Source organism: Neodiprion virginianus, chromosome 4 (assembly GCF_021901495.1).
Source record: "Neodiprion virginianus isolate iyNeoVirg1 chromosome 4, iyNeoVirg1.1, whole genome shotgun sequence".
NCBI lineage: Eukaryota > Metazoa > Arthropoda > Insecta > Hymenoptera > Diprionidae > Neodiprion > Neodiprion virginianus.
The window spans coordinates 40,981,262-41,006,413 of record NC_060880.1 but is presented as its reverse complement, the minus strand read 5'-3'; the positions used below and the strand labels follow the sequence as shown (position 1 = coordinate 41,006,413).

Below are 25,152 nucleotides of genomic sequence, written 5' to 3'. Positions count from 1 at the left end.
AATTCCCGAAAAATAAACACATATTAATGTGACTGTGACATTGCAATTGAATATTTTCGATACAGTAGCTTTAATGATAATTTTTAAATAATTGAAAGCAATTCAATGATAAATATTTTATCTACCAATAACAATACAAACAATTGATATAGCAGTACAGTCGTTTTTTTTTTCACTTTACGCCCACTAGGCATAAAAGCCAACTTCACGGTCACAAAACATGAACGTTTTCTCTTTATCAGCCGACTATGACAAAAAAACATTTCAATCAAATGTTAATTTTAATACCTTTAGTGTAATTATATTCTGTATCTCCAGTGTTTGATTATTGGTTATAAGTCGCTGTAAAATTGTTATGAAATAATATTATAATTCCGAGTCCAATAAAAATTTGAAATTGAATTTGTTCCAGGATTAATTAAGGTGAAAAAACGAGTCATCGGGCTGATCCCGACGCTATCAACATGTAGCTATGTTGATGCTGTAAGTAATAATTAGACGCTTTACTTCTGAAGGGAGTTCAAAAGTTCATCTTGCTATCCACCCGACGCGTCGCTACGAGACAATGAGTAAGGTCCCAGATAGAAACACAGGACGCATATGTGTAGTCGTGTGATATACCTACGTATGTTTCCGACAGCGATAGTTAAATTACATCTGCGTCGTCAGATAGTACGACACGTCGTCAACACAATTTCTTCTATACCTTGATCTTTGTCAAAAAAAAAAAAAAAATCCTGGTTTAAGCCAGTCGGCAAGGACGTTGTTGTCATGTTTACAATAGTATCGAGATTTTTATACCATATATACATATATCAACGTATCGGAAATGTAATGAATCATCTTAAAATGAGACGGGAAAATACGATATCTAAGTATACACTTATTTTCTCCAAAACTAAGTTGGCAACCCAATGCATGCTCAGTATTACTTATTATTAGTTTAAACACCGGCATATACCGTATAATTTTGATGATTTGAACCAACGGTAATTCTAACTCCTTACAGTGTCAGGGATTTCCTTAGTCCAGACTGAAATGTATTTACGTATTTTCAATAACGAAAATATTTTATACTTCTAAGTCAAATTTACATGCAAATTAATTTTTAAGAAAATAAGAAGATATGCGTCGATATGATCGAAGTGATCAGCTGAACTGAAGATTTTGGAATCATAAATCTGATACTGTTCTACTCCTAATAGGTTCACCCAATTTTATCTCGAGCCGCACTGACAGAAAAGTGTAACGTTACTCCAAAGACACACTGATTGTAAAGTAAAAATTCTGTAGTCACAGGAAGTTTAACCCTTACATGCAAACATTTTACTTTACATGCGATTCACTTGAAATTTTGCATTAATGGGCTTTGGGGATCGCTGATTACGAATCTTGACACGAAATTAAAAAAATTGAAATTATAAATTCAATATGGCGGACAGACAAAATCAAGATGAAAAATTTTGCAAAAATTCTGTACGATATTTTGATGTGTATTAAGTTTGTGTAAGAATTGGAATTCAGGATTTAAGGGCAGTTTAGCAGAAAATGTTTTTTTTCCCTGGAAAAGTACGAATTTCGACCATTTGGTTACATGTGCTATTTTTGTAAAAAGTAAATGAATAGAAAAATTTTGTATTTTTTTTTCAAGACTTGGAAATATTTCGGGGACCACGTGGAACCAAAACAGTAGTTTAATTAATAAATAGCTAGAAAAAGAAAAAAGTGGAACGCTGAGCAACCCTGCGTGAGTTAAAGGGTTAAGTATCGTGAGCATAACAATATTATCGTGAGCTTGGTTATAAACATATATTTATGTTAACTCTTGCTGTTAGTTACTATACCTCCGGTACAGGCCACAACTTCATGGTAACAATTTTCTTTATTTCATATTTAATGAACACAATTATCATTCTTAAAATGAAAACAAACAATTTCTTTGGAATAGTTACACGTACGCAGTGAAAGCACAGATAAAAGCATGCAATTTTTGCATACTCGGTTGCTACTGCTACATACTAGTTATTTGTTATTGCAGATTGAAGGACAGCTTCGTGTTATCCGAGCTCGAAGAGAGGGAACTGCACGCTGCAAAGGAACCGGTCCCCTCATTTAAATGCAGCTCAAGTAGTAAGAAAACTGCGTTTCCATTTCAGTTTCACAGCGGCTTGGGTTGTTCGAACCTGGCAATTCTGCTCTCATTTTCACTCGATACGTGCAATACAATTATTTCAGGTAAGTGCATCTTAAGCCTTACTGCATTTTGCGGATAGTATAATTCACTAATCTTTACATCCTTTGGATCTTTAATATCAAAAGACTAAGTATACACGCTGATTGTTAACGAGAATTTCGAAAGATTCGTAAAATCCGGAAATAAACGACGCCCACTATTTAGACGTTTCCGGGTTTCATAGTAGACTTCAATTAGTTGGTAATATTTCTCTAATTATCCGTATACGATTAAACACAAATCTTGTACTCACCTTTCTACGTGACGTCGAACTACCAATATCTTCATACTTTTGTTACAACTTACTGGTGATTAAGTTATGTCAGATAAATGAAACTGTAGAAAGTACTTACAAATCCAATGTGCAACTAATTTTCACTGAGCACCCAGCTTTTTTCGCTGCTTCGATGAAAGTTTCACTTCGGTGAGATATTTAGAATAAAATGGAAACAAACTGGTGTTTTGATCGTCATTGGACAGGACTAAGATGGCTCTGCTAACGTGGTACTGGGGACTCGACGGTATCCTGATATTGCTGTCGCTGATATTTTCGGCGTACCTTTACATGACGCGGAACTTCAAATACTGGGAGAAACAAGGAGTGTTTGAACTACAACCCACAGCCTTCATCGGGAACTTTAAGGACTGCTTGCTCTTCCGGAGATCAGCCGGCGAATTTCTCAAAGATCTCTACGACAAGGGGAAGGGCTTGAAGTACCTGGGCTTCTACATTTTCGACAAACCAGCTCTCCTCATCCGGGACCCTGTGATAATAAAAAATGTGCTCATCAAAGATTTCAACTACTTTTCGGACCGATTTGTTGCTGCAAGCGACACCGACACCTTGGGTACCGCAAATCTGTTTTCAATAAAAAACCCGCATTGGCGGATTCTGCGCAACAAACTTACTCCAGTTTTCAGCTCTGGAAAGCTGAAAAAGATGTTTTATTTGATGGCTGCCGTGGCCGAGGATCTGGACACTCACCTTGAGACCCTGAACTTGCATGGTAGGTCCGAATTCAGCTTTCTCCTCGCAGACCTCTGTTCAATTTTTTCTTCTCTTTTTCACGAAGGCAAAGGCCGAGTGATCGAGCTGAAGGAGACTTGTGCCAAGTACACCACAGACGTGGTCGGCTCTTGCGCCTACGGCCTTCAGGTTAATTCCCTGAACAATCCGGAAGCGGAGTTCAGAAAATACGGTAGAAAAGTATTCACCTTCAACTACAGACGCGCTCTAGAGCTATCCACATTCTTTTTTGTTCCTGGTATCGTCAAGCCATTGGGATTCAAATTCTTTGAGCAGAGTTGCTCAGACTTTTTGCGGAAGGCTTTGTGGGGCGCCATCGACGACAGGATGAAGAGCGGTGACTGCAGAAACGACCTCATCGACACTCTCATCGAGTTGAAGAAAGCCCAGGCCGAGAGTGACGAAAAAGATCCTGACGCGTTCAGTGAGTTCGTTTTCCACCTGGCTAAGGCAATGCGTGTTCGATGGTTCCGGTTTCCTCGAATAGATGCAGACTACTTCCTAGTTCCTGACTTTGCCTTGGAAACCAGAACATAAAAACTGCAATTCATCCTCTCGGATACATACATGTTCGTTCTGTTCATAGTATTCGACGGAGACAACCTGGTGGCCCAGGCAGCGGTCTTCTTCACAGCAGGGTTCGAAACGTCGTCTACCGCGATGTCCTTCTCGATGTACGAACTGGCCTTGCAGCCAAATCTTCAGCGACGACTTCGCGACGAGATCAATTCAGCTCTCGATGAGAGTGGAGGAAAGCTCAGCTATGATATGGTGGGTATATTCCTTGGATTCACTAACATGTGATAGTTACTTTTCCGCGACTGATTTATAGGTAATGAATCTTCCGTACCTGGATATGGTCGTAAAGGAAACCCTCCGCAAATATCCCCCTCTGCCGTTCCTCGACAGGGTAGCAATGGTCGATTACAAAGTCCCGGGGACTGACCTCGTCATAGAAAAGGGAACACCGACTTACATCCCTATGTTCGGACTCCACTATGATCCGGAATATTTTCCGGAACCCTTCAAGTACGACCCAGAGCGGTTCAACGAGGAAAACAAGCAGAATCGGGCCTCTTGTATCTACATGCCTTTCGGAGAGGGTCCTCACATCTGTATCGGTAAGGATGTGGTAAAAATGGAGAGCTCGGTTCGACGCCGTGCGACATGACATAACGCTTCTCTGATTTACTTCAAGGTCTTCGGTTCGGACTCCTCCAAGCGAAACTCGGCCTCGTCAAGATCCTCTCCAAGTACGAGGTGACGCCCTGCGAGCGAACCCTGATCCCGATGCGCCTCGATCCGAAGGCCCTTATTTTGTCATCGGATGGCGGTCTCTATTTGAACGTACGAAAAATTTAAGCCGATAGTATTAAGTGAAATGCTGTTGACGCTAAGCATTTATGACGATTGTTCCCTGGAAAATGTTTTGTGTTTAAATATTGTATCCATCGTACCGTGAAGGTTCTCTTAACGATCACCTCCGAACAACGGATTTCTCTTTACAACGAACAGTCTGAAAGTCTCCAGAAGCACAATTTACACGTTAATATAACTCCGAATAGCGGACACTCCTCAGTAACGGCCAATATTGTTAGCTTCGAAGATGTCCGCTATTGGTAAGTTTCGCTATACCGAGAAATATCATCCGAGAAATAAGACGTATAACTAATGATGACGTAACTCTGTAATTAAACTTAGAGACCGATAATTCGCGAGATATTGCAGCGACCATCGTCATACATTACAGAGCGTGATGTTAGATGTACACCCGTCAAATCTGGATTATCATCCCGTTACACGAGTAATTTCATGACTAAGTGTTTCAGTGCCGTTCGTTATGATCTGCCATCATGTTATGACAACCCGTGGTTAGATAACATAATTACCGAAATGATTTCACTATAATTTCCACTGTCTTCGGATTATGTGACAACCAATTATTAACGATGACTGAAACAGTTTCTCGGCATTCAACCATCGTACAGGATTATTTTCAAGCACAAATTACACCTATGTTAGTCGAATGAGAATGGTTTAACATTCGAACCACACAAATTTATAATCATGGTGGAAAGAAAAAAGAAGAATTGTCGCGCCGTAATTCGTCTTTGGATCGCTTAATAAAAATTGTACCGATAGAACTTTCTTTTTCGATGATTGTAATTGATTTTCAACATCGTTGCGAAAATAAAGAGAAAAGAATTAGTGAATATGTCCAACCGATAAAATGGGTCCTCCGTCTTGTTGATCATAATTTGACATTCATACTTCTCGCTGTCTTGAAACCGACACTATTAACATCTGTTCAAAGATTTTATTATTCTCTACATTGAATTGATGGGTGAAATGTGAAGAGAAGCCATCAACGACCGTCGATAAATTTGTCCTATATATATACATACATATATATATATATATATATACCTCTTACGTATTACATGTTTAATGTTCATACATGTTTTCTACATTCGGTTTTTCATTAGTTACATGCATATATCGATTCATTTCACTCGCCTGCGAGCATATATTACATCCATCAATTTACCTTCCATTCGATTATTTTATCATTTATGTTTGTTTGTTTGCTCATTATTTTTATTTCTTGTCAATATAATTTCGTGTGTTTTCATAATAATATTTGTGATGATGGTAATAATAATATTAATATTAATAATAATTAACAGTTACAATTATGCGGTACTCTTACCTGCTATTATAATTAACGTTAAACGTAGATCATTATAAATGGAAGTTTCAGTATACGAGTCGCGCGGTATTCGCGTACATGGAATATTTCATTTGCTTTGATTCATTTTTTGATTTTCACAACACATTCGCCGCTGCGGTTTTCGGCAAGCTCCCGTGCGAGTCTGATACAGCAATTGTATATGTCTAATATACCTAACACGGGCAGTATTGACGTGAATAAAGAACATTTTCAATTGACCGCATTCTATATCTAAACGCATACATATATAGGTATATATCTCAATTAAACGTGAATGTTATTTTACATTACTGTATTCAACAGTTTGGGATCAAAGATGCAGATTGACGTTTGCATAGACAAATTTGATATTAGAAATGAATGTAAAAGAAAAGGTTGATCTTTCCATACACGTATAAAACGAAATATACACACCAACAAATGTAAAATGTATAATGATAATCAGGTCAGGCACAGACAGTGTTTTACAACGTGTGATTATGGCTGTAAACTGTATATAAAATATTTCCTTGCATTTTGCATTTCGTGTATTTTCGATCACGTACAAAATACACGATGATGTATCAGTGGCGACCGGAGCAAAGTGAAGCAAACAAATATTTGATTGAGAAATTTTTCCCGAAATTTTCGTACCTAATTGCGTTTTTAATTTATTCATTTTGACTGTGATTGAACATAATTAAAACAAATTAATATGTACTTGAATTTTTATCATCATTATCATCATTATTATTATTAGTTATTTAATATCGTTTCATTCTTCATTTTATTTGTTATATATTCTATTTTGTTTTGATAGCATTTTTTTCTTACAAAGTCTTTCGTCAATTCGACTTATAATAGGTATACAGTTTCAGAATTCGGTATTCCGATAAAATTGGTTTGATTTGAATAAATTTGAAGATTACCGCTACATAACATGTAGTATATGTATTAGGGTGGGCCAAAAAAATCGACTATTTTTTTTTTCACTTTGTACTCCGAAAACTTGGTTGTTAGAGACCTCAAAAATATTCTCTCCAAGTATGAGCTCTTAATTTTTATAGGAAGGTCCTCCGCCCCGCAGTTTTCAATTTTTTTCTTATGGTAAGAGAGAAAAATACATATCTCGGTATCTACTATTTATATAAAAAAAATAGTGTGCATTGAAGTTTGACGATGAATATCTTCTGAACAGTGAGTTATACAACAAAATTGTAAGAGACCTTTTTTGTAGAGAATTCAATTTCCTACGAAAATATGATACAGATTTTTTTTTTATATAAATAGTAGATACCGAGATATGTATTTTTCTTCCTCACCATAAGAAAAAAATAGAAAACTGCGAGGCGGAGGACCTTCCTATTAAAATTAAGAGCTCATACTTGGAGAGAATATTTTTGAGGCCTCTACCAACCAAGTTTTCGGAGTACAAAGTGAAAAAAAAAATAATCGATATTTTTTGCCCAATATGTGTACACATATATATATATATATATAACACGAACATGCATGTGGCAAGCAAAGGCAACGTTTCGAATTCATTCCGACAGGTTTACACTGATCATGAGCACGAATTCTCTCGGCTTGTTTCATGCGTGTTCGTGCTCAATTCTGCACCCGTCTAAACTTTACATCACTCGCCTGATATGATCGATTCGCACACGTGACGCATAAAACAATATGAAATTACTGAAAATTTTATAATTGAAATTTTATAGAAAAATTCACTAATATACATTACGGAGTTTTTATTATTATATGTATTAGAATTTGTCTAATTTATTTGTCAATCTATACGTAGAGTTACAGTTATATACCTATAGATAGAATACATAATTCTAGATATACGATGATTTAATTTATTTGATAAAATTGATAATTAACGCAACAAAAATAAACGAAAGTAATGAAAACAATAATGAAAACGATAAATTATTGAACGGTGATGTTTGTAATAATGATGATGATGATGATGATGATGATGATGATGATGATGATGATGATGACGATTGAACCATATCCCAAATAAATAATAATTTGGGTGAAAATAACGTAAGACTAGAGTTCAACAATACATGCGTTTTGATCGCGCGTAAAGACACATCGATATAGAGTATAAAAATATAAACATCAAGAGACGAAAGCACAGCGATAGTTGTATTTTATATTTGGGAGCGGGTATAATTGTAATAAATTAATATCGGTTCTAAAAGAAATATGATGACAGATTATATCTTGTTGCATAAGGTTTGCTGCGAGTGGCTGCAGGTCACAAGGATTGACGGTACCATTTTACAACTCAGTATTAATATGCAGTTGATATGCGTTATGAGTGAAACTATTTTCACACGTCATTCGAAGGATCTGTGCTTTCTCGTACCAATTGTGAAATTCTATTCTTCTCGCTCGCGAATGCATTAATTGTAATTTATGAGGTCGTTCCTTACTCAAAGTGAAATTCGTCAACGAATAGACTATAGTATTAATACTCTCTCAATTGGCAATCCTTTTCTTTTCCACGATAAGTGAGTAATTATTAATTCAATGAAATCGGTGTAAAAATATTTGTCGGAAATTTGAAAGAAAAATATCGACTCAATGAAAGAATATCAGGGATCATAATATTGTCGAGTTTATAGTGGTAACGAACTTTCTATCACACAACGTAATTTGTAGGAGATTTAATCCTTGATTAGGAAAAATATGTTTGTCTTCAATGAGAGGTATGTTTAATATAAAATTGTAAATACTGACAATTCTATGAAATGAATCTCCTATCGTGTACATTTTATATTTAAGGGCTGAATGATGAGAGGAACAACCAAGAATTTAGCTCGACTGTGCGCCATGGGTTTTTTTATACGTACAACTGATCCGAATAATAGGTCAGGTTCAAGGTATGGAATTCGGAAAGTTTTTCATCTAGTGTAAGATTTTTCCGAATCACCATATATATACATATATAGATAGTATGTATATAGATATACGTTATACAGGTACCTATACGATGTGTACATTGCATATTTGCAACATCATTATACTTTACACATATTTAACGAACAACATTAATGATGATTATTATTATTATTATCAATATTATTATTAATTAGGCTAATCGTCATTATAGGTTTTGGACAATAAATAAAATAGTCTATATGTATTATTGTGTTATGTATAATATAATATAATATACTATATTCTGCCAATTAATAAATACCCAAATTACGAGGCGAATTCGGCCGATTTTTTTTTTTATCATCTTTGTATTCAATGTAATTATTCATTCGCGTCGAGAGATCGAAGTTGACCATTTTTATTTTTGTTTTTTGCAAATTATACTTCATTTAAGTGAAAACTTGATCCAACGACCCGTAATGAAATATTAAAATTTTTGGCAGCGGCACACGACCCCTGAATTTACGAGGGATGCTTCGTCAATCGAAAAATAAACCGAACCAAGTCTCTCCGCGGCTCTCGATCTTTCATCGTTTAAGCGAAGTAAGCACTCTCCGTTTCAGGGGATACATGGCACCTCGATATTGGTGTGAAAATCGATTTCCCGACGCTCCCACATTTATAGGCATGATACACATGTATGTATGTTTTTGTGATTGCAAAACGTAGGTAATACATTCAGTGAACATTCATTCGAACGGTAGCTAAAACCATTTATTTTTTAGATACCTCTCCAGACATTAACCGTCATGTAATCCCTCAGTTCGAGGACAAGTTAAAGGCAAAAGAACCGTACATAACGCCACGTGACGTGTGAAACGAAGTTCGTTTTGATGTATCCATGATATTTCTATTCAAAACCTCGTATTTTTCTTAATCTTCGTCAACGTCGACGTTATAAGCATTTCGAGAATACCTTGATAATTTTTAAATTACGATTCAGTTTCTCCTACGGTTTTTCTTCACAGTCAAAAATTGTCTGAATAGAGTTTCATTTTAAGATGACTGTCTTTTTATTTATCAGTGAATTGCTATTAAATTAATCTTTGGAAAAATTTAATGTCATTCTTAAATAGACTTTGTGTTAGTTATCTACTGCAAAAAGACTCGAGCACGTATTACGAAAATAGTCATTGAAGAAGTAGGTATAGGTGACGTCCAACCGTTGAGCGGAGGAAGAATATCTAAAAAAAATTTACCATTTGAATGAAAGAGCAGTCGTACGATCCTTGTGGATTTCCATTCTGATGTTAACTTATCGCCTTACGTCACTCGAATAAAATCTTCTCGCGATGTTCAAGACGGCAAATACAACTACGATTACGATTCGAGTATTTTTCCTCTCTGCTTGTCCGTAGAAATGCTCTGATCGATAGTTTTGTATCTAAACACTTTATCTTTGGTACGAAGTTGAAAACCTCTTTGAAATATGGTCTAGAGTGGTTAGCAGCACGAGTCGAAATGAGAGAGAAAAAATATAATCGATAAAACTAACCGATTCGGGTTTTCCCATGAATTTCAACTTAAGATCAATAAATTTGTCGAGGGCCATTGCGTATACTCTCGATTGTATGTTCGTGAACCCTCGGTGAACTGTAATCGTGCGATTGCATCGCTAAAGCGATAATGATCCGATACAAGTTGATCTTCCCTTCGAAAGGTGACCAAACATTTTCACCGAAATACGAATATGTATCATCAATCGATAAACCTACGTATTCCACGCACGGCATCGGGCACACAGCCCACCATTAAAACCACACGTACCTAATTTAATTTGTCGTTTATCTTTACCAATATTTGATACCAGTCTATCACTTGAATCCGTCGTGATTAGGATAGTGGGAACGCTGGGGTGAGAATTGCGCCTCACTACCCTGTCTCTTAGGCCTGAAGCTAGCTGCAAGTGAAGATATCCAGCCTCCTTGAAGCTGCTGCTGCTGGGGCTGCTGTTGCTGCTGGTCGTTGAGAGGACCGCTGTTGCTCCTGGCACTGTCGATGCTCATGCCGGACTTGAACCGTGAGAATATACCGGCACTGTACTTCTTCGAAGTGCCGGGCGACGAGAAGGCGAGAGTCTTCTTGCAGGCCTTGTCCGTCTCCTTGTGGAGCATTGAGTCGAGGCTTCCGGTGTGCTGAAGCTCCTCCGCATCCTTGCTCTTCTGAGACCCAAGGAATATCGACTCGTTCTGCATCGTGATCTTCGTTATGTCCTCCATGCTCGCGGAGCTCCGCCGTATCTCCACCTTTCCAATGTCCTTGTCAAGGAGGTTCGTACTGGTGCTCGGGTTGAGGACAATTTCCGGTTTGGTCCGCACAGCTCCGTCGATTCCCTTGAACTCGGTGTTGAACTCCTTACTCCACTCTTCCTCTTTGGGGCTCGTCTTGACCGTTGCCAACTTCCCCTCCGGGTTCGAGAAGTTTCTCTTATGCTTGGCGAGCGCGACGTCAGCGTCTGTTGCCGGTATCGCTTCGAGTGAAACCGAGGGTCGTTTGTCCTTTGCGAAGACCGTCTTCCAGCCCTTGTTCCTTCCCTCCTGGTTCTTCCTGGCCTTCGGCAGGGTCATTGCGCGCTTGTCCTCCCCGGCAACTTCACTCGCCTCCAATCCCTTCCGCGTCTCCTTCGTCTCTTTGGTTTCCTGAGGCTCCCTCGTCTCCTCGAGGACCTTATCGACCTTGGTGAGGTTGCACCGCTTGCAGAACGCCCCGATGTTTCTCGCCGGACTGGTGCCGGTTACAGAATTGCTCTTGCTCAAGCCCTTCCCGGCACTCTTCCCGGTCTGCTTGACGCTCGGCGATTCCCTCGAGTCAAAACTGATGCTTAGCCTGTCGGTGAACGTCCGCAGCCTCGAAAGGAGCGATTTGTGATTGTTCGGGGTGGACTTGTCGCGCTCCTCGCTGCACGAGCAGCTCTCGGGGGTCGCGGTGACGTCCAGAAGGACGGTTCCGTTCTCATTTCCATTCCCCCTCCCTTCCTGGATCTCCGTTTCGTCGCGTTCGAGTTCCTCGACGATCCTCGAGTCGTCCAACGACCTTGCGCTGACCGGCGAGCTCATGTCGCTACTGAGGTTGTCGCCTCTGCCGCGATGCACTTCGTACCTCTCAAGGTCACGGTCGTGCTCTCTCATGGCCTTGGCGAGGTCGTGGTGGTGGTAGTCAAGGGTGCTCCGATCCCTGCTGCCCTTCCGGCTGCCCGGGTAGCTTTTCCTGCCGGCGGTGCTGCCTTCCGTCGATATTTTGAACTTGAGTGTCTTCTCGCTGACCTCGACCTCCGTCGCCGTTTCGGGATCCGAACTCTCCCCCGTCTCGACCTCCTCGATCGTCAGATTCTCAGAAGAGTCCTCGATCGAGCGCGACCTCGACCTCAGCGTGCATCCGGACCTTTTCGAACGTACGCTCTGCGCCGACGAGGACTTGACAACGTACGTCGATAACGAGGTCGTATTCGACTCGCCGAGGTCCACTATGCTCTTGCGGTGCATTCGCTCGTCCTTCGCAGCCTCGTTCAATCGACGGTAGTACTCCAGGGCGTCTCGTACCGGGCGTACTATGAATTCCTGAAGAGACAAGCTGGTCGTTAATTTCCTGGCATTCGCAACTCGGATTGGAAAGAAAACGAAAAATGGATCGAACCTGCAGCTCCGGAAGGAGTTCTCCCAAGGCCTCGAAGAGCGGAAGAAGGACCAGCCCGATAAAACTGCACTGGGAAGAAGGCTTGGTCACCTTGTCTCGGTCCATGAACGGTGTGACCGGAAGTCCCTCGAGCTTTTCAGCGTCGCTCTGCTTGAAGAACTCCTGGAGGAGCCTGTCGAGCCAAGGCTCGGCCACGTCCATCGGCCTCGCCTCGTTGCTGATGTCCGCCACCTTGATGAGGACCATTGTCAACTGCGGAAAATAATGGTGGATCGTTTGTTGATAGTTATCGAAAGTAGACGGTATAGAAATTGAAGCTGATCCTCACTAGATTGGTGTGCATTTTATTAGTGTAATCGAACTCCGGCGTGATATCCCTAAATTGACCGAGTATCTCGTTGTGTCTGGCCATGTCCGTGGCGAGAATGCATCGTATGATGCCCTCGCGAACGGTTCTGAACGTGGCGGTGTCGAGGGAAGCGAGAATGTTGCACTCGGGTGATTCGAGGACGCGAAAGGCGACCGAACAATGATGGTTTTCAAGAGGAGATATGTCGTTGTACCGGAGCGCCAGCTCCGTGCGAGCATTAATCTGGTAAATGTTGTTGTAGCCGGGGTGGTCGAGGTCGTGGCAAATGCAGGACACCAGCAGGACGAAAACCTCGAGGTCGCCGATCTTTGAGGGGAGATTCGCAGCCCATGCTATCGCGTACATCTGAAACGAATGAAGTGTTGTATTCGCATAAATGAAGGCCCGATTGTACCCTATTGCCGATGTTTCAGCCAGCACCGAGTTTCCTACCATTTGAGCAACGCAGAAGCAATGCCTGAAGTTGTGAAACGGCACTTCGTTGTAGTTATTGTACACTTCATAGAGGAAGTTCCTAAGCGTTGCCAGCGGTATGGAAAATTTTTGGAGAAGATCAAGCTCGACGAACATAGCCTGGAGCATCAGGAGCAGCTCCTCGTCTTCCCACTGCCGCGCGTCGAATGCCGGGGAACGAAGCCACTGGCGAACACTCGACGACACAGACACGTCGCTGAAACATATCGGTGAAATAATTCATAAATCTATCCAGGGCTTGAATTTTATGTTGGAACGTAGCCTCGTTCTGTAAATATGGCGGGAGGGAAGAAGGGAAAATGTATTGCCAGGTCTCTCGTCGCAGATCTTGGAACCTTGAGAAGTTTTCCGGGTGGCAATTGAGGATACGCAGAAGCCGAGTTAACGTAATCTGCCGAAACTCGAGAGCAGACGTAACTGTTGCACGTGCAGCTTGAAAGCCACGCAGTGCAGCAATTGGAATCCTAGTAGTAATGGATCGATCTGTGGCGGCCAGCCTCCAGGTTATATATAGCTCGTCGAATGCCGGGAATCATGCTTTACTCCCTGACAAGGGCAAATACGCCCCTCTATGTTCATTGAATCGAATTTGACGGTTTTGCAATTAAACCGTATGCGCGCATTGCATAATTACTGTATCACATATGTGAAGATTGGTTATCTTCGGCAAGGCTTCAGCTCCGAGATTGGTACATGAATGAGAAAATTCGTGAAATCATAAGCTGAGCTTTAAAGACGAATGACTAAAAAGTAAAAGCAAAAATCTGATGTAGCTCCAAGAGCTCGGGCAATTTTCATCGAGAGAACGCAGAGCGCACGAACTTTCGGAACGGTAAGCTCTTTACGGAGGGTATTACTTGTTCAAAGTTCGATTAAAAATGTGAAGTAATGAAGTCAAGTAGATATAGAAATTCTTTGCCCTGCATGTATTGATTCAGTGAGCCGGTGCGTAATTGGTAATCCCTACTTGAATTTGTGCATTGAATTACGTGAATACATAAAGCCGCCGATAATACCTCTTGGTGGTGGGTTCATAACGGTAGGTATTGTCCACACGTACCTGACAGCGTAGAGATAGCTTAATATTTGCCCTGATTGTTGAAAGATACTATTCAATCGCTTATAACCAGATATTACACTGGCATACTGAACCGCTATCGTTCACTCGCCAATGAATATTTACAACTACCTACGGCCTTTGGCTTTTCGTCTTTGCAGATTGGAACTCTATTATCAGTCTAATATATGAAACGTGATTCAGTGCGCCCGCACACACTTATAATACATAATACGATTATATTTTTATATCACTGAATATTTTTCAGTGACGACGAACAATTTTTTACATGATTGTTCTCACTTTGAAAGGCACTCCGTTTGTTTTTTTTTTTGATATTTTCAACACCATTTGAATTTTCTACAATTTTTCAAAACCATGTTATTGATCGGCACAATTTAAAAAACTGGAAAAATTCTGAAAAATTGAACCTCAGGTATGAAAAAATTTTTAAGCTTAGAGCCGGAGTGAGGGGATGTTTCCTTATTATTGTTTTCAACCTTCGTCCAAAAAAAAAAGTTAAAAAAATTACAAGCGGGAATCATTTTAATATACTTGACCAGATTTTTCGGAACCATTCTAACATTAGCAATTTTTTTTTATTAGCAAACTAAAGAAGAACAAAAATGTCTTGCGAAAAATCCGGCTTTCAGTTTCAAAATTTTGATATCTGACACACGATTTTTCAGAATTTTCAGAATTTTTACATATTTTTAAACTGCGTCGATCAATAACATAGTTTTGAAAAATTGTAAAAAATTCAAAACGTGTTGAAAACATCTAAAAAATAACAACCAGAGCGCCTTACAAAGTGAGAACGATCATATAAAAAATCGCGACCAAATGCGAAAGGTCAAGGGTTAGACCCAGGTCAAAATAGTACGACTGTATTGCCCCATATATGTTATAGCACTCAACTTTACGGGAATGGCTGAAAACTAACAATAAGTAAAATAAAAAACATGGCGACCAGTCGAGCGGCGCTAAGGCGCGTTATATGATATCAGCGCCCACAGGGATTACCATGCGAAATAGATGGTGCAACAGAATTGAGCTGCAACGCGTGTGTTGAGCCGGGAACCGGGGCCGCTGAAGCGATACATTCATACATCCCAGCAATAACCGTTCGTAACGATAAACGAAGCTTTATGAGTAAACTAACGCGATGGAGCGCTCTGCTTAACGCACCGTGCCGCGTTGCCCGTGCAAAATTCAACGAGCCAAATGTACCGGAGATAATCATATTGCCTATTATGAGCAAAACGAGTGTACACGTATACCGTGTACAATAATAAAATACTTATGTTATATGTATATGTGCATAAATTACATTAGTTTTGACACTGTTGACCTGCACCAAACAACTGCTGCAGTTTGTCAGACGATTTATAAAATTCAGGGCTGCAGTCCGCGATGGTTTGTCCTTGCAAAATCGAAACCCAATCTCAGTTCGACAGACGCCTTCGAGACAAATGCGGGCTGAGTATTTATCGCAATAAATGCCATTTGGTCCTGTCCGCATTATTCTATGCACGAAACGCGAGAGGAAACATAAGCACAAGTTCCACGTTGCGGCTATGATCGTATGGACGGAAAACTGAATGTATCGGACCGTCAGGAGTGACAGTTAGGAAATAACTTCGTCGTTGCTTGGGAATTGCTCCGTCGTTTGTTGAAAATATTCCATTCTACGGTATCAATTCCAGGCAGCAGACCCTTTCATTTCTGTTCCCCGATGCACGGGTTGAACAACAACGATTTTCGGTGAGTAACTTGTCGGTAAAAAAAATCTATAAGCCCCGCACCATCACAGAAAGGAGAAAAAGTCCCGAGAATGTCAGCTTTTGTCGTTTCCAATTTTCTCCCAACGTCTGCGTACCCAAGTTCAAGTCAGACTAACGAGAGACGCCCTCAATCTTGGCGGCTCGACTCGCAGGATCAGGATTCAGGATTTGAGGGCTGTGCTTTTATTCAATTTACATAGGCATCCCCAGCTGAGGTGACCTTGTGGGTAGGGTTAATTAAATAAGACTGGGTATACAGGCACACACCTACTCGGGTAACCCCGGATTAGGCCAAACGTATCAACCGTAAACCGCGAAAGCTCGGCTCTTCCTTGCTCTTCCCTTGCCAAAAGCTGTCGTGTCGTAATCGATCTGTGGCAAATAAGCGACAGTCCCGCCAGGCCGCATGGCTGTGTAGTATTTCGTTACCCATTTCCGTAGAAAAGAAGCCTCAAATTTCTTTCTAAATTCATTCTCAATTTATCCCCAATTTGAATAAAGTTCGGGGTACAAATTTTATCCAAATGTTGAGGCTTACCGCGGAAATTGTTAGCGTTTATTCGCAAGCTTGACGGATCGGTTTTGAAAAAAACTGGATATCGGCATTAAATTTGAGGGTTTCTCTCAAAGTTGAGGATCTGCCCCTCAAAAGCAGTTAGATTTAACCGTTTATAGTTTCAGGGTTATACTCAAAGCTATAAGGGTGATATCCGATATTCCGAGGGTATAACCCCAGCCTTTGTTGTTTAACCCGGAAAATTTTGTCGCCGAGCCCATTTTCGGAGGCCTTAAAAGAAGTTCAACCAAACATCATGAAATCTTGTACGAGTTGTCCAGTGCTCTACTACCGTTTTGAACAGATGATCGCAACCAGTTTTGTTTTCTCTCGCAAAATTACATTGAAATGAAATATGGCAACAAGTACCATACCCTAAAGGTTGGATGCGAACGTGCCCGGAGAAATGAGACTTCTATGTGCTCATCTTCACACAAAGATGTATAAATATAACAAGTTTCTTGAACATATAATGATTTACAGAGCACCTGAACCTGACGTGGATTTCCGCGTTGATGCCATGCCAAGGGCAGAAATTAATTTTCGAAGCAGCCGCGGCTCGTATACTCTAATATTTCTCATCTTATCAGGAATCCACCTCGACCCAGCTATGCGTACGTATGTAGCCAAGTGTACAAGCTACACGCGCACTCGTACCGCACCTCGCTCATTTGGCTTGACTTTAATTCAGTTTATCGCCGCACTCCGACGGACTCGCAGCGCAGACCCTTGCCGGGCAAGACGTTTCGAGGTGTTACTTCGAGGTTTACAGCTCCCCTTGGAAGAGAAGCATGCAATGTGGCTCCGTTACCGTTTTTACTCGTTAGGTTCTCTTCTCTCGCTTCGCTCCCATTCTCCTTCTTTCCCATTACTGTTGTTGCTCACACCGCGCCAAATAGAGGATAATTACTAAAAGACCCTTCAGAATCCTTATGGAAATTGGCTCAAGGTCGAATTAAATAGACTTTCAGTATGTTATGGTACATGTCCTCCCGCTCAAAGGACACAACTTTTTAAAGTCAGTAGTTTCCGAGATACAGGCGTCGGGAGGGGGGTGTATGAATTTTTTCATATCTATCGATTACGCGATTTTTACGAATTACAAAGCTTCAAAGGGGACTTGAGATCAAATATGTCACTCAAAAACTGCGCAGCCGATTCGCAGAGACTCCGCAGACGCGTGAAAAACAGGAGAGGTCCGTTATTGCAAGAGTCGGAGGGTCTCGTTCTTCACGCGAAATCCGACGTTGCACCTCCTTCCGGTAAACCAGCGAGTTCATGGATGGCGTCAATGTATCGATGGAATCAATCACAGCTTCCGTCCTGTCTTTGAGAATCAATGGTGCAGTTTTTCGAGTGACTTGTTTGATTTCGAGACCCCTCGAAGCTTTATAATTCATGAAAATCACGAAATCCATAGATACTAAAAAATCTGTACACCTTTCTTCCGAATCCTGTATCTCGACAACTCCTGATTTTTTGGATTAGTGTCCATGAGAACTTTTCACCGGGAAGGTAAATACTACAACATACTGAAAATCCAGCTAATTTGACAGGGATCCTATTGCCATAAGAGTTCTGCGGGGTCCTTAGTCGTCAAGCCGCTTGCAAGCTCGTTAACCAGAAGTAACGAAATGATCATCAGCGACATTAACAAGTCTACATCGAACTTTTCTACAATACACTTGGTCAACGCTGTCGCCGGTGTATTTTTCCAATACTGTTAGCTCCACCTCAGAGTGTAGCTACGTATGCATATCTTTGATGATTCAATTTTAACGACTGTTTGCGTTTTCTGCACTAATGAGTTCCGAATAACGCTATTAAGCAAGGACTCGTGACGGTACTGGCAACACGTTCTAGGCGCACGTGTCTGTTCTGCCCTCGTTTAGGCCAACCAACGGACGGCCGAATTAACGGACGAATAAATTGAGACAAGACAAACAAACTAGGGGCGGCCATACGCTCTGATATTTACACGCGGAAATGACGACAGCTCACACTTTCTCTCTCTCTCTCTCTCGCTTTCCGCATGTTAACACGTGTTCTTTCCCTTCCATTCTCACAATATTTCATTGCTGTTTCTTCACCGCACGGCTTGTGCGCAGACCAGCGGTTATCCTTTCAAACAGGGTGAATTGGATTTTAGTTTATCATTTCAACCCGAGGGTGGCAATAAGCCGATATTCCAGTCTGTCGTCGGTGTCTGGTAACGCTTGGATTAAAACTTTCCAAATTTATGCAAAATGCATGATACGAGTTTATAATGCAAGTTTTTCTACAGATGCCGCTGAGATTAGCTTGTGGAAGACGTTGGGATTATAACTGTAGCACGAACAACAGGATGAAAAATTCTCGATCCAGTTATCCAGATGTACCTACGACTATTCGCAACACGTAAACAATTATGCTCTACCCCTTTACCAAAAATGTCTTTTCTTCCATTTTCAGACGTCAGTTTCTGCTTCTACCACCCCTCTTTAATTCGAATAGTTTTCCCTCGGTTCTCAGCCCGCCGTCGCATCGTTATTACTTTCAATTTTCTTCTCTCCCGAAGGTGTACAACTCAGTGGGAAATAAATGACAAGGAATTACGTACACTTTGTCGGAAGGAGAAAGAAGGGCACTTTGAACCGTGCTCTTTGCAACTTTTCGCAACACCGCTTAGTTTCCCTTCTTCTTCCCTTGTAGAAGTTGTTCGTCTGTTTCAAGTAACCTGTAGTTTATCTGTTTCTGCTCTTCGGACGCTGCGGAAAAAACTTCCCTTTATTGAGCTACTCTACCTAATGAAATTGTTGGAATCGACTTCTGGTTTAATTTTTATGGAGAAGAATCACAGATTCTTCGATCAGCGAGGGATGTGGAGGTGGGTTGAAGTTCCGAAAATGAAAAGTCCCGACGGCGCCCAATTCCAAATTATATGGTGGAAAAAATTGCAGTAAAGAAATCAAACTTTGAAGAAACAACAAGGCTTTGAATGGTCGGAAACCCGACGGCTCAAAACTCCGAAAAGTAAAGTGCGGATAGAGTGAAATTCCGAAAATTGAAGTATACTCACATGGCGTAGTTTATTAACAAGAGGGTGTAAAAAATGAGAAAAACCGAAAATCAAAACGACCAAGATTCCGAACCTAAAGTTATCGAAAATCGAAAACAAAGAAAGATCAAAGTGGTGCAATTTTACCAATTGAGAAATTCACAGGTCTGAAGATCTTGGATCATTCGGAGTTTCGATGTTTCAGGTTCTTAAATTTTCTCATTTTCGCACTTTCAGAACTGTGACTTGTCCGAGTTATGCCATTTCAGCATTATATTCTTTAGGAATTTTGCCCTTTCAGAACTCTGAGCGTCGGGTTCCGGAGCATTCGAAACTTTGATGTATCATCAAAGCTTAATTCCATTACTTCGACTTTAGCCGGTAAAGAATTCGGAATTTGTCGCTTTCGGAACTTTCGAAATTCGAAATTTCAACCCCGCCCCAGGAATGTAATGGCAAAATGTCATTTCCGGAGGGTCGCGGTGTAAAGTGTTAGTCGGCTCGCCTTACCCGGCCCATCGAGTCGTCTCAATCTATTTTTACCTCGGGCTCTACGATCCTGCCGATCCGATTTACCCCCGGACTGAATTTTTTCATCACAATGAGAGCGCGTACGCGTATATCCAGGTGCTTCTCATAGCCGACGTTACGATTTACATTTTACCGGTATGTTTTCGTGGAAAGTGCTCGTTCTGCACGTGAGTTTTAATTTTAATTTGCCAAAGCCTCGAGCGCCACGAAGGAAGGAAGGTGAAGCAAAGCGAAAAGCCCAGCGGGATATACGAGGTAGAGATTAGAATTTCGCTTCGACCATGAATTTTTCCTGCAACCATTCGGATCCGAAGTTGAAGAGGCAGAGGTAACGGCAGGAGTTAGTTAATAAATGATATTAAGAGATTTCCTCTACCTCAGCGTTCTGGTTTATTGATTTTTCTATCCCGCTGCTCACCGGTCATTCGATAATCTGTTATTCGATTTGATACTAGCGATTCAACGCGAAAAACGAATATTGCGGATGCGATGGAGTTGATTTTATACGGAAATGCAATTACAATGCAATCTTGTATCATAGTTTCCCTTTGGACCTTACTAATTACGCTCTCTAAGAATTTAGAGATTTAAACGAGTTTTGTTACCTCGAACAGAGATGGTGAAACAAAAAGAAAAAAAAAATTTCAATCTTTTGTCGGGAACGGAAATAAATGCCTCATCAGCTTGTAATGATAAAAGGTGGGTTAATTTCTTTATTTTACGTGAAATAGTATATTGTATAAAAAGAGACGAAAGTTGGCGATTGCGACGAATGTAAAGTTTGCGTTTCAGCGAATATATGTATGTACAACGTATGTGAGTGATCAATTTTTTTGTCCGACGATATTTTGAGAACGAATAACCGGATTCCAATGATTTTGGTCTCAACCGACGCGGCTTTTCCAAACTCAGAACTGATTGAATTTTGGCATTGATCGGTTGGGTACTTTTACAATTATTTCGATACCAATATTCCAAAAAATAAAATAATAATGATATCTTGAAAATGAATAAATGGTTTCCAATGGAAATTGGTACCTTAAAGTTGTTTGAGTCGAATCACGAATATAAAGGCAGATTTACAAAATTATTATTTGGCGTATTCAATAGGCTGGAAAAAACTAAAAATATTTGGATTTTGATGAAAATTTGTACTCGAATCCTAGGTCAGATTTGCGTGATCCAAAACGGCAAATCCAATATATCGGAAAAAAGTCTAAAAATGTTCGGATTTTGGTAGAATTTAGTAGGCGGAGGTTTTTTTGGGTCACCGATAACGAATCCAAGATCAGAATTTCAAAATTAGTAATAGTGGATCCGTAACAGTATTTCAAAATAAAAATAATGGTCACGTTTTCACGTAACATGGTACCCGAGTGCTTTTAAATCGTTAATCACGAATCTGAATTCGTAACTCGAAATTTAAATTGGATATTCATATTTTATTCTTTCCGTGGACTTGGAACCTGCAGTTTGAAAACGGGAAATTCGAGGGCTGGCTCACAGCCAGCCTAACGCCGCTTGTTTTCTCTGAAAATGAAGGAACGGGAAGTTAAAAAGGTTTTTGAAGATCGTTATTGGACGGCGCGCTGCGCCTTACAACACGACGGAGATTGGTGTGTAATTAGCTGCCCGGAGGCATTTCTGGAAAATTAAGCCGTCCATACGAGCGACAGAAGTGAATCTAAGGAAAAAGAAAAATACAAGGTGGAAGAAAGAAGTGTATGGAAGAGGGAAAAAATCACACGTCCATTAAAACCATTCCCCTCTAATCCAGAGCAGAACAACGGGGGCACGGGATGGCGGCTTGCTAAATATTTGATACAGGGATTTACGGTGTCTGAATCGCGGTATGGTAAATAGATCGATAACGGGAAATTAGAAAACGTTTCAATGCCAGCGGAAACTCCACACTGAGAAAAGACAAATATTTGCCGTTAAAAAACGTATAACTGGTGATGGTGAAATAAATTTTTTGTTATTATTATGAAATTTCAGTTGCCACAAATAATGATCGATAGAGATTTTTTAATGGTTAACAAATCATATTCGGCTTAGCTAAAATTTGATAATAATAATAACGTAATATTTATTTCGCCATATCCAAATATACGTTCGTCAGCACTAAATGAAGTCTTTTCTCAGTGCAGACTCGCATTATGCGGGGCGATCGATTCCTCGCTATCTCCAATCTCACCGATGCGTAGAAATATTCGTACAAGAACGGCCTGTCGAAGCTGATTCTGACCACTGGAAGCGATTTACTGTAAGGAAGGGTCGAGGAATATTGAAAACTTTTCAGCGATAGGTAAGCAGGCAAAAATTAAAACATCATATTTCTCCTTGATATTCTTTCAACAGCTCTGCGGCATTGAGAAACGGAAAAAAAGTTACATTGCAATGCGCTCCGCGACTTAAAAAGACTTTATTTTTACGCGTACTGACTGAACACCTTCGAATAAAATAACAAAAGTTCAAAATGCCCCCGGACAACTCCGCCCACCCCTGCATAAAATCCCCCCCTCCATACAATTCCCCGTCCCCAATATTATTGTACGTTTATTAACGTTCGTACAATTATTCATTTATCTATCTGGGGAAATTTTATCCGGGAGAATTCTGTCCCGGAGATATTATCGAGGAGATTTCATCGCATAAAAATAATAACGCCGAGTAAGTATTTCAGTATAATTAAATCGGGGTAAAATATTTCCGCTCATAAATCTGCAGAAGAATATTTGTGAAAAAGTTTGTACCTTGAGATATGATAATGCAGAGAAAAATCCCTGGGATATTATACAAGTGTAAAAACTACAGGCAAATAATTTAGTTTCTTTCAAGAGGGTCTAAAATTTTTCTGAAAAATGTCGCGCCTCCCAGCATCGTTATGATTTTCAGTAATACCGAGTCGAATAAGCAAACTCTTCGGCAATGATGAAATCATTCCGTTTCCGGTTTTTCTTTCAACCCCAACGCGTGACTGTTATATAGTTTTACCTTATATTTGCGCAGTGCGTGCGGAAATAAGATTACGAAGGTTTGAAAAATTGGAGGGTAAAATAATTTGATCACGTACTCGATCGATCGAACTCACCAGATGTTGAGGAATTTTTCACGGACTGTTCGTTTGACCGTATCGCTTTTCCGCCGGTACTGAAGTCTTCGACACGCCTCGGTCGAAATTGGTTCTGGAAGCTGCTTATAGAACCCTGCGGAAAATCGACAAGAAAGATAAATAAAGGTCAAGCTTAAGCTTTGTTCATCAGCGAGTTTAACACAGACAGTTAAATTCACAGAACTTTGAATTATACTACTACTAAGTGTGGGTGGAAATCATTCGGACGAATGCGGCAGAGAATAATAATAAAATAAAAGCGAAGGTACCGGCAACGAGCCGACGCGAGGAGAATATCTTTTACATGTAAATTCGCAGGGGTTAAATTTGCAAGCTACAGCTTGGATATGCAATTCTTATGCACGGCACATGTAGCGTAATTTTATTGTGCGATTCAGTATTACATTGTAGTACAAAAATTCCCCTCGCTATCTCCTTGCGAAACTAACATTTGAGAGAATTCTCCCGCACTTAGGACGCAATACGCTGTATAATATAAGACTAGTGAAATATGTACGTAAGTTGAAGTTGGTAACGTAGTTATCGTCGCGAAGGATTGGGGATAAAATCACTATTTTCTTAAATGTACAACGATTTTTAAGGAACTAAGATTTCTAAATATGATTGTGTTTTGTTTCATTATCAAAATAGCGAAATAACGGTTTGCCTCGGCATGAATCGTTACGATAACCTCGCTATCTTCGATATGATAAATATGGCGACCCACGCGTTCAAGGGGACGGATCCTAACCTGAGGCAATCTTTTGACGTGCGACGTCGTTAAACTGACGGGTTTTGATAGGCCGTCGTTACGAAAATAGACATTGAGTCTTCAAGCTCTCCAAAAAGTCTCGAGTTCACGCGCTTTCTCGAACAAAATATCACCCCAAACATTTCGAGGAATGTAAGCTCAGCGTTTTTCGAACATCTTACCACCTCGTGTGCGCTTTTTTTTTTTTTTTTTTAAATTTCATCTGGTGTTTCCACTTTTTAGAAAATTCCGCAACGTTGCTTCCGAATCCCGCGCGTCATGGTCAAAATGAAATTCGCATCGCCCCGAGGGTAAACAAAAAAATAATTTCCTCCGCGGCAAAGGAGAGAAAATCCTTGGAGGATTAAAAGTGGAAATTAAATTAATTCTCCTGCTTGGTCTCGTTTACCGTACTTTCGTCGTTACTTTTTCTTACTTTATTCGCGCTTATCTTGGCAGAGCTTCGCGACGATACAGAGTCTCAATCCGTCCCGGATTTGGCACCGACGGATGAGCGGGGAAAAAAATGTTGCGTGACGGTTTCAACCGTGCGACGTACGTGGACAAATATTTATTCACCGGTAGAGCGCATCAACCTCGTATATTTACGATCGTTGTTGTTATTTACTCACTATCGTATATCCGTCAGGTTCTCTCGCGGAATCCCTGAAGGATTTCGTCAACACGACGAGGGAACCCGCGGATTCGATTCTCACGAGTCGTCCACGTCGCGTCGGTGAAAACATTTTTATTGTAAGCGTGTTTTCATCCCCACAGATGACGCCGAGTGTTAAAAAGTAAAATTTGTGGAAGATCGATGCAAACGAAGTATTCCTTATTTTCTTCGACAATTTGCGTAATTTTTAATAAATTTGCATAAACACTAGAGTTGGCGAAAGGAGCTTCGTATGCATGC

At 40.5% G+C, this 25,152-nt stretch overlaps 2 protein-coding genes across 7 annotated transcripts in view; one reads left to right on the top strand and one right to left on the bottom strand.

Annotated features, from left to right (window-relative positions):
• The first annotated feature begins 2,087 nt into the window (after nucleotides 1-2,087).
• LOC124303859 (cytochrome P450 6k1-like) lies at nucleotides 2,088-4,716 on the top strand. Its single transcript, XM_046761624.1, has 6 exons — nucleotides 2,088-2,235; nucleotides 2,714-3,240; nucleotides 3,307-3,684; nucleotides 3,847-4,031; nucleotides 4,093-4,381; nucleotides 4,459-4,716. Exons 2-6 carry the CDS (start codon nucleotides 2,721-2,723, stop codon nucleotides 4,620-4,622), a joined length of 1,536 nt encoding a protein of 511 aa, XP_046617580.1. The 5' UTR covers nucleotides 2,088-2,235; nucleotides 2,714-2,720; the 3' UTR covers nucleotides 4,623-4,716.
• Nucleotides 4,717-7,376: 2,660 nt separating this feature from the next.
• The window catches only part of LOC124303857 (uncharacterized), a 123,881-nt gene continuing 106,105 nt past the window's right edge, over nucleotides 7,377-25,152 (bottom strand). For all 6 annotated transcript variants that reach the window (XM_046761620.1, XM_046761617.1, XM_046761618.1 and 3 more), the window contains 5 exons: nucleotides 23,465-23,579; nucleotides 13,364-13,601; nucleotides 12,890-13,276; nucleotides 12,562-12,813; nucleotides 7,377-12,485 (listed from right to left, as the gene is read on the bottom strand). In XM_046761620.1, the coding sequence (XP_046617576.1) occupies nucleotides 10,743-12,485; nucleotides 12,562-12,813; nucleotides 12,890-13,276; nucleotides 13,364-13,601; nucleotides 23,465-23,579 (2,735 nt within the window). In that variant the 3' untranslated portion in view covers nucleotides 7,377-10,742. The remainder of the gene's footprint in view (nucleotides 12,486-12,561; nucleotides 12,814-12,889; nucleotides 13,277-13,363; nucleotides 13,602-23,464; nucleotides 23,580-25,152) is intronic.

What these genes read in the sequence shown, in the direction of transcription:
- LOC124303859 (XM_046761624.1), top strand. Translation starts at nt 2,721, where the DNA reads ATGGCTCTGCTAACGTGGTACTGGGGACTCGACGGTATCCTGATATTG. An exon ending in GAAAGCTCAGCTATGATATG is followed by an intron (nt 4,032 to 4,092) that starts GTGGGTATATTC and finishes ACTGATTTATAG; the next exon opens with GTAATGAATCTTCCGTACCT. An exon ending in GGGTCCTCACATCTGTATCG is followed by an intron (nt 4,382 to 4,458) that starts GTAAGGATGTGG and finishes ATTTACTTCAAG; the next exon opens with GTCTTCGGTTCGGACTCCTC.